Here is an 8,825-nt window from a genome sequence, read left to right on the forward strand (position 1 = left end):
ACACACAAAACCCTGTCAGCCCAGTCCCTGCCAGTCTGACCAGCACAGCCCTTGTGTTGGCAGCCTGGTGGTGGAGCTGCTGGCCGGGGCCAGAGCAGCCCAGAGACAAGAGACCAGAGGACGCAGAGGGGATCAGAGGCAAGAGAGAAAGAGGCCCCTGGAGCAAAGGAGGCAACAGCCAAGACACCAGGACCTGGACACAATGGAGTCAGGCAGGTGCAGCCTGGCCAGGATGCTGGTGTGCCGGCTCTGGACCACCGTCAGCAAGGCCCTGTTTGCTGAGTTCCTGGCCACAGGGCTGTATGTGTTCTTTGGTGTGGGCTCAGGTCTGAGGTGGCCCTTGGGGATTCCCTCTGTGCTGCAGATTGCCATCACCTTCAACCTGGCCACAGCCATGGTCGTGCAGGTCACCTGGAAGGCCAGCGGAGCCCATGTCAACCCTGCTGTGACGCTGGCCTTCCTCGTGGGCTCCCAGATCTCTCTGCCCCGCGCTGTGGCCTATGTGGCTGCTCAGCTGGCGGGGGCCACGGCGGGGGCTGCTCTGCTTTATGGAGTCACGCCTGGGGAAGCCCGAGAGACCCTTGGGGTCAACGTGGTAGGTGCAGGGAGGGGCGCTGGGCAGGGCCAGGATTGGGGGGTACAGGGAGGTAACAGAGCATGCAACCCACATCTGCTTTGGGCTGGGCCCTGGGCCCTGGGGAATGACTGTGGCCTTAGTGTAGGCAGAGCAGGAATGGGATTATGTTGCAAGGAACAGTGGGAGCAAGAAGAAGCCACACTAAGGTGCAGGAGTCAGAGAGGACCAGGCATTAAAGTGTCGGGGTAGCACGGAGAGGTGGGGCTGTGTGTAGCAGCAGGGGACCCTGCAAGCACTGTACCTCCCCAGGTCCACCTAGTGTCCCTCGCTCCTCTGTTTTCCCACAGTCCTCCCTCTCCAGCACCCTGAGGCCTGCCTCACTCCCCTAGATTCCTCTAATCATCTGTGTTCTACCTACTTCCCCAAGCCCCCACCTTCCACTCCTACCCACAGTGCCTCCCAGTCAGCCTGTCAATGTGCATCACAGCTTCTCCAGCCTTCTCTTTCCCACCAGTCCTGAGCACCCCCTACCCCCTAAACTACTGGCCCCAACCACCCCATGTAGCTGGAAGGGTGACACTCACTTCTGCAGGGAGCAAGGGTTCGGGGCTGACCTGAACCCTACCACACAGCTCTCCCCAAACCATTAGCTCCCTAAGTCCTGGGACTGATGGTGGTGAAGTGTCACACTCCTTAATAGTGAAGAAATGAGGCCGAGGGGGTCCCCATCCCTAGGCAGAGCCCACTGGCTGGAGCATAACCCCCTCGCACAGGTCCGGAACAGCGTCTCAACCAGCCAGGCGGTGGCAGTGGAGCTGGTTCTGACCCTGCAGCTTGTGCTCTGTGTCTTCGCTTCCACCGACAGCCGTCAGACCTCAGCATCCCCAGCCACCATAATTGGGGCCTCTGTGGCGGTGGGCCACCTCATTGGGGTAAGGGGCAAAGGGGACACTGTGTACATGCATCCACTTGTCCCTACCTGGGGAGGCTGCAGGGGCCCTAAAGGTCAGGAAGTGTCCCTCCCTGAGCCCTTCATGCCTTGGGGTCAAGGCTTGTGCCTCACACTCCAGGCCCAGGATTGGGTGCTGCAGGGACCAGGGCTCTGAGCCAGGGCAGAGGGGACTGTCCTCTCCCAGGCCTGACTTCAGCCTCCTCACACCCTGACATGCGCTCACTCCCAGATCTACTTCACCGGCTGCTCCATGAACCCAGCCCGCTCCTTTGGCCCTGCCATCATCGTTGGGAAGTTCGCAGTCCACTGGGTAAGACCCTCTGCCGGCAGCCAGGAGAGGGGAGAGGGCCCCGGTGGCAATAGGGACTTTCACCAGCAAGGAGGCCACAGACACTTGGGGTGACAAGTCTCCCTGCCACAGACCATCCTGACCCCCAGTGGAGGTTTCCCTAAGCTCAGAAGACCAGGGCCAGAATCCTGGCTTGTACTTCCTTCCTTTCCAGCTTCAGAAGTCCAGGGTACCCAGTGGACTGGCAAGAAATAGGCCAGGGCAAGAGCTGCAGCCTTGGCCCAGCCCTCAAGTCCTGGCTGTTTCCTTATTCACTTCCTCCAGCTGGACCCATTTCCAAACTTGGATAAAGAAAAAGACAAACAGAAATAGACACACACACACCAGCAGAGACAGGAACAGCACTAGCCAGGCTCCAGGCCGGAACAGGGGAGGCCAGAGGAGGGAGGCAGAGGGTGGTGGGAAGCCTGGGCCGGCCCCGTGGGAAGCTAGATCCCTTCACAGGCGGGGACTCAGGGTGGAGGTGGGGGGCAGGACTCGTGCTTCTCGAACTTGCTGCCTTGTAGACAGCTCGAGGGTTCCTGGGAGACCAAGTCAATACTGAGGAAGCAAGTGGGGTCCCAAAGTCGCCCTCTGGTCCTGATGGCTCACAAGCAGGATGCCCATTTCTGCCTCTTCAGATCTTCTGGGTGGGACCCCTGACGGGGGCTGTCCTGGCTTCGCTGATCTACAACTTTATCCTGTTCCCTGACACCAAGACCCTGGCCCAGCGACTGGCCATCCTCACAGGCACTGCAGAGGTGGAGAAGGTGGAAGGGGTGGAACCCCAAAAGAAAGAATCCCAGTCCAGCTCAGGGGACACGGAAATGGAGAGTGTATGTCAGGTGGCATAGAGCTTGGCCCCCGCCCTCAAGCTTCTGAAAAGAGCCCTGAAAGTGGGCAGCATGCATTGTAGGACCAGACTTCAGGTTTTCCTGGGGGAAGCGGGCTTGCAAGGTTGGGTAGGGAAGTTTGGCCTCTTGTCTTAACAGGGTAGGTAGGGATCACTGACATTACAATTCTAGATGGAATTTGGGAAGCAAATCTGTTCAGTTTTCTCCTCCTCCACCTCTTTTAATGGGACAGAGCAGAGGGAGGCCTGGGAATTCCTGGTTGCCCTCCCTTTCTCATCTGTCTGGACCCCAGTGGGGTTCCTGGGCCTCCAGATCCCCAAGTCTTGGGGAAAAGGCAATTCGAGCCCAGACAGCCAATCTGCTTAGAGACTGAGGGTTACAGGGGCCTCAGGGAACCCCAACTTCTCACCCCACCCTTGGGGAGGAGGACCCAGACTTCCCAGAAGAGTCGGGCCCTGGGACCACCTCTGAGTTCCCCAGAGGGATGTGGTTTGGGGGCTGCGGCTCCCTGCTCAGGCTGGGGCCTTTCTGAGGCCAGAGATTGCCCTCCCGGTAGATCTTCATTCCTTACTCCTCCAAATGCTCAGCAGAGAGCCCCTCCCTCTGAAAGGGCTGACAGGGAGAGGAAACTTCTCCAGGGCTGGTGGGGGGCCAGGGCTTAGGCAAGGGAGGTTCAGGCCAGACAGCCCCTTCCCAGGGCTTGCTCTTCTCAGGAGTTCACCTGACTTCCACTCTACAGCCCTGTTCACAGGAACAGTCCTGAGAGGGGGAAGGCCCCATCCCAGCCCTCATTCTCATCCGCAGCCTCATTTTCAGTTCTGCTGGCATCCCCTAAAAGCTGCTGAATAAGTCCCAAGGATGGGAGGAACTCGGGGATGACCCAGGAAACCAAGATTTGCAATTCAGGGCCTCTGAAAGACCACTGGAGTCTCATCTGGTTTGTTAATAGTTACAAGCTGCTGTAAACCTACTCTACCCATGACTTGGGGTCCTGTTTAAATCTCAGCTTCCCCAGCTATAAAATGGGCACAGCTTTCCCCTAGAGATGGATGTTAAAATGAACAAGAGATTGGAAAATGGTTTTGGAAGTTAAAATGCAGGAAGAACAAACCCAATAAATGATGATTATTGTTGCTGTTACTGTAATTATCAGGTCTGAACACAACTGTTGTTGGTAATGGGAGGGAGGAGGGAAGAAGGGAGAGGGGGATGATTGAGAGGGAGGGAAGAGCGAGTAGGTTTTTCTCATTTCATCTACTCCACTTACCAGGGGCCCTGCCTCCCACCCTTCTGGGCATACTGACCTGGGAGCTTTGTGGGTGTGTGTAGTGGGGGTCAGTTTGAGGTTGGGGAAGGGCCCTGGAATGAAGAGATGAGCCAATAAGTCAGTTCTCATCTCTATGGTGCCCATCACTATGGTACCCTGAGATACAGCAATCAAATGCATAAAAAAGATAGGTCCTTTTCCATGATGTCTCCAAAGGGGTGGGGTTAGGGGAGGGGCTACCAGAGCCTCCCAAGGGCAGAGCAATAGGGCCCAGCCTGTGACAGTGCAGTAGCCGAGTGCTCATGGCCACGGCAGCCGTGTTCTGTAATATCGTCAGTGCCAAGTACTACTCACATCTCTCCAAGCTGGGCCCCACTCATCCATCTTCACAGTCTCTCAGAGCCCAAGGCTTCTTGTGCCCTTTTATGAGCAGGGACAGATGGGTGGGTGTGTGTGTGTGTGTGTGTGTGATGTGACTGACTTGCTAAAGGTCACCCAGCTCAGTACGACAGCCCCCCCAAGGTCTCCCCAGCTCCCAGCTTAGAATTTTCCAAAATAGAGCTCCGGGGGGGGGGGGGGGTTACACAAGCTGCAGCCAGAGGAAGGAAGGAAGTAGGCTCTTAAGCTCCTAGACAAATTATCTTCACATCCTCGGAGCCAAGCACGCAGTGGGTGCTCAATAAAAGTTTGATGAATGAATGACTGAGGCTGGGTGGCTGGGGAGGGAGGGGAGGTGGTAACTGATCAAGAGAACTCAAGAGTCACAGCTCCAAATGCGCCGAGATGACGGCAGCTGAGAAGCCTAAGCTTGCAGGGCGTAAGCTGGAAGAGGGTGCACAGCCACACTTGAGCCCCCTCCCCTACTTCAGAGCAGACTGTGTAACCTCTGTCCCAGGAGGAACTTCCGGGCCTAGAGGGTAGGGGTGACTGCCGGGAGAGAAAGCTGGGGGGCTGTTTCCACAAATAGCTCTTTAAAGCTGTGCTCTGTCAGAATGGACTAGAGCAAGAGAAGACAAGCTTCATGAGAAGTGAGGAACTAGGTTAGAATCTGAAGAGCATCCAAAGTTAGACACAGAAATGAGTAACCAAAGGTTAGTTTCTCCTTCTCTAGAGCCCTTTAATAGGACAGCCGGCCATCTGTTTGGATGTGGGAAGGGCTGGTCTTGAGGGAGCCAAATCTCAGCGGTTCCAGCCAGGGGCTTTGCTTCACAGGCACCACCTCTGAGCCTGGATGGGAGCCGGAGCACGGGGAGGACAAAGACCCCACCAGGCAGACCCTTGCTGTGCTCTCCCTTCCTCCCTTTTGTCAGGGGAAGTTTTTAATTAATGGTGTGTAATCTGATCTGGCCCTTCTCCCTGCTGAGTGCTGCCTTCAATCAGCAGAGCCATCTGCAATTGCAATTCATAATTCTCCAGAAAGGGAGGGGGGGCCTGGGACGGGTGCCTTGGTGATTAATACAATTAGCCTTTTATGTTGATGATTGTCTTAGCAGGAGCAGATGATGTGCGGAGCCTAGGCTGTCACTTCCCCATTGGCTGGCAGCGAGCCCCTCTCCGCTCCCCACCCCCACTGCCACCACCGGGTGTAAAGAGGTGTAAAGAGGTCGGGTCTAATCTGGGAACACACTGTGCAGGGGGTACCCCACAAAGAGGTCAGGCTCTGGGACACATTTGGGCTCCTCGGACTGAGAGGAGAAGCAAAACAACCATCCTGAATCTTTCACTTTCCTAAGAAAATCACTGTGACCTAAAGGAGTCTGTGCACCAAAGTTTAAAAATATAAAAGACCATGTGAAAATAGAATAGGGGTTGAAAGAGTTTAAGTACAGGCTCAGGCACTTAAAGCTGCATGAACTTGAGTAAGTTACTTCAGGATCCTGAGCCTCACTTTCTTCATCTGGAAAATGGGTTCTGCTCATAAGGGGCTGGAAGAGCCCATGGGGCATGTGTTCAGCATCACACCTGACACACAGATCTAATCGGTGGTGGTTTTCACCATCATCCTGGGAGATTGCCATGCTCTCTGCCAATGAGCTCGGCTGTTGCCCCTGCAGTTTCTAACAGGGCCAGGCTATTTCTAAAGAGGGGAATCACTTCCTCCCTAGGCTTGAATAAAGGGGGGAGAGAGAGAGAGGAAGAGAGAGAAAGTGTGTGTGTGTGTGTTGCGGGGAGGATCCCAGAGGAAAGAAGAGTTAAGAATTAAATTCAAGAAAGAGAAGTAAGGACCTCCTCAGAACAGAGATGGAGCGTTGGAGGGATCATGGCTGGGAGCTGGTTTGGGTGCGATTCAATGAGGCTAAGGAGGCTGGGTGGGTATAAAGGGGTGAAATGAGCTGGGCTTTGAGCGTCTGGAATCTCATCTGAAAGTCAACAAAAGGGGAGCAGCCACCGGAGCTGATGGCTTAAGAGGTGGCATAGATCAGAATCTGGGCCTCTGATCTATAATGAGGTCAAGTGATCTGGAACAAGCTGATTGAGATTTTGATGGGAGACTCCACTGGGTCAGGAGAGGGGCTCACCTCAGCCCCTCTGGGCCCACAGCGTTGTTCTCCATGACCTGGAAAAGCGTGCAATGAGAACCTATTGTGAGACATTAACCTATAGTCACCTACAGTCAAAGCCAGGCCCCTGTAATGTCGGGTGGGGGGGTTGGGGGGACGGAGGGAGGGAGGGAAGGAGGGAAGAAGTTAGGGCTAATCAAGATGAAGCATCCGGCCAAGCAGTAGCCACTCGGGCAGTTGGGGCAGGGGGTCTGCACAGCCAAGATCTGTAATCACTTCTCAGGGGGAAGCAGCTACACCGAGGTGCAGTCACATATTTAGCAAAAGCTGCAGAAGGGGGGCATGTTTAGTGAAGGGGGTTTAGGGGAATGGGGAGCCCAATGGCACTAATTAATAGGGTGCAGTTAATGGACAGAAAAGGAGAGGATGAAAAATTTTCAGAGCTTCAATTACGTCAGATAAAGGGGCAGTTTTTGCCAGAGGTGGGGGTGGAGAAGGCTAGAGACAGAGGCAGGGACCAACCACTCCCCTGCACCCCCATGGACAGACAGAACAAAGGCCCAGCCCTGGGTCAGAGGAGGGACCAGGACAGCAGACCAGGACAGTGTCTGGTTACGGAGCACCAGCCTAGAGATGCTCCCTCAGCCCAGATTACACTTCAGGGCCTCTCTCGCTGCTGGGTTCACCCTGAGACCCAGCTTTTAAGTCATCACCCCTGAGGCTCTCTGAAGCCTCCAGCTCCCTCCCTCCTCTGAGCTCCCACAGCAGTCTGTACCCACCTCCACCCTGGCACTGAACACTTCTCTCTACCCAAGCAGGAAGACTTTCTTAAGATTATATTTTCAGTCTTGTCTTAGGGCAGCAGGTTCCTTAACTTGACCATCTGTCCCTTTTCTGATCCGTGCCTATACCATGGCCTTCAAGTTTCAGGGGAGGAAAGACCTCTGGTATTCTGGATTTGGTGAGCAAACTGGACAAAGGATTGCAATCAACACCCCAACTCCCTGCACGGATTATCTCTGTGTTAAAGCACCCCGAATGTTTCAGTACTGCACTGTGATCTCAGAGCTCTGCCAGGATGTACCATTATTTTGGTTATAGCCTCACTGATTCGCAATGGCTTCTTTCCCCCTTCCCTGACCCAGGGGTCACATGTAATGGCCCTGGGGGGTCATGACTGAGACACATTTCGATCCTCTCCTACATGTTGCTCATCTGCTTCTTCATGTCAGGTGTCCTGGGGCTGAGCCTCGCTCCTCCCATACTGCGGCTTCCCTCAGACCTGGGGAAACCCCTTGTTTTAATCTCTGATCACAGCTAAGTAGCAGGTTCCCTGGCCTCCAGGTCTGGTCTAGCCAACAGCCTATCTTCCACGTTAATGAACAGCTAACATTTCCAACCCAAATAATGTTGATAACAAGATGCACCACTATTTTACAAGCCACAGAGAAAGAAAAACACTGCATTATACGGCACTGATGATAAGATACCCCAATTCTCAGAGATATGAAATATTTTTAAGTGCATCTTACACTCAAGAAAATAATCATTTCTCCTTCGAATCTTGGCTCTTTAAAGCAGATTTGAAAGAAAAGGGGAATGAAAGGCGAAAGTGGGGACCATGTGGGAAGGTCACAAGTCTGCTCCTTCCTCTAAAGGGGACGGATACCACTGCCCTCATATGCACTCAACTCCTCTGCATGTCTGCTGCTATTCCAGCTTTTAAATACCCAGGCTGCCCCTCACGGCGAACATCTCTCCTTCAGTGCCAGGGAGTCCAGGAGAATCCCACTTTTTCCACAGAGGCAAAACAAAACACAAACCCTGCCAAAGCCAGGACCACCGTTTTTGAGGAGATACTCGTCTAGCACTCCAATGCCATTTATCCAACCACTTCCCACCCTACTGGGTTATCTTCCACAGAGCCCCCAGGCCAATGCCATGAGAAGATGCTGAGATTAGCCATTTCCTCCTAATCGGGCTAAAACAGCGCTGCTGTTAAGCTGCTGACTGCAGGCAGTTCCCGTTAAAGCAAAGCAGCGGGAAAAGGCTAAGCCCTTTAATGCCAGCAGCTGTATCTCCACAGTGCGGCTGCTCGGCTGAGGGGCTGGACTCTGTCCAGCAGCATCAGGCTTTTGGCCTCAGTCAATGTATATTAACCTAGGAGGGGAGGGCAGCCCGCGCCCTGGGAGGAGGGGAGGTGGTTCACGTAAGCACCTCCACCCCCGGGGTTTGCTTTCCAATAAGGAAGAAAATCCCAGCCCCTTCGTATTTCTCACTCGACTAAAATCTGGACAAACTGTTATCATCTCACAAGGCGGAAAGAGCTTTCTCTGTAGCAGGAAT

The 8,825-nt window shown here is 54.3% G+C and overlaps 1 protein-coding gene across 1 annotated transcript; it reads left to right on the plus strand.

Annotated features, from left to right (window-relative positions):
- AQP6 (aquaporin 6) lies at nucleotides 1-3,857 on the plus strand. Its single transcript, XM_010989702.3, has 4 exons — nucleotides 1-595; nucleotides 1,351-1,509; nucleotides 1,759-1,839; nucleotides 2,499-3,857. Exons 1-4 carry the CDS (start codon nucleotides 203-205, stop codon nucleotides 2,709-2,711), a joined length of 846 nt encoding a protein of 281 aa, XP_010988004.2. The 5' UTR covers nucleotides 1-202; the 3' UTR covers nucleotides 2,712-3,857.
- Nucleotides 3,858-8,825: the final 4,968 nt, after the last annotated feature.

This window comes from Camelus dromedarius, chromosome 11 (assembly GCF_036321535.1).
Source record: "Camelus dromedarius isolate mCamDro1 chromosome 11, mCamDro1.pat, whole genome shotgun sequence".
Taxonomy (NCBI): Eukaryota; Metazoa; Chordata; class Mammalia; order Artiodactyla; family Camelidae; genus Camelus; species Camelus dromedarius.

What these genes read in the sequence shown, in the direction of transcription:
- AQP6 (XM_010989702.3), top strand. Translation starts at nt 203, where the DNA reads ATGGAGTCAGGCAGGTGCAGCCTGGCCAGGATGCTGGTGTGCCGGCTC. An exon ending in CGGTGGGCCACCTCATTGGG is followed by an intron (nt 1,510 to 1,758) that starts GTAAGGGGCAAA and finishes GCTCACTCCCAG; the next exon opens with ATCTACTTCACCGGCTGCTC. An exon ending in GGAAGTTCGCAGTCCACTGG is followed by an intron (nt 1,840 to 2,498) that starts GTAAGACCCTCT and finishes CTGCCTCTTCAG; the next exon opens with ATCTTCTGGGTGGGACCCCT.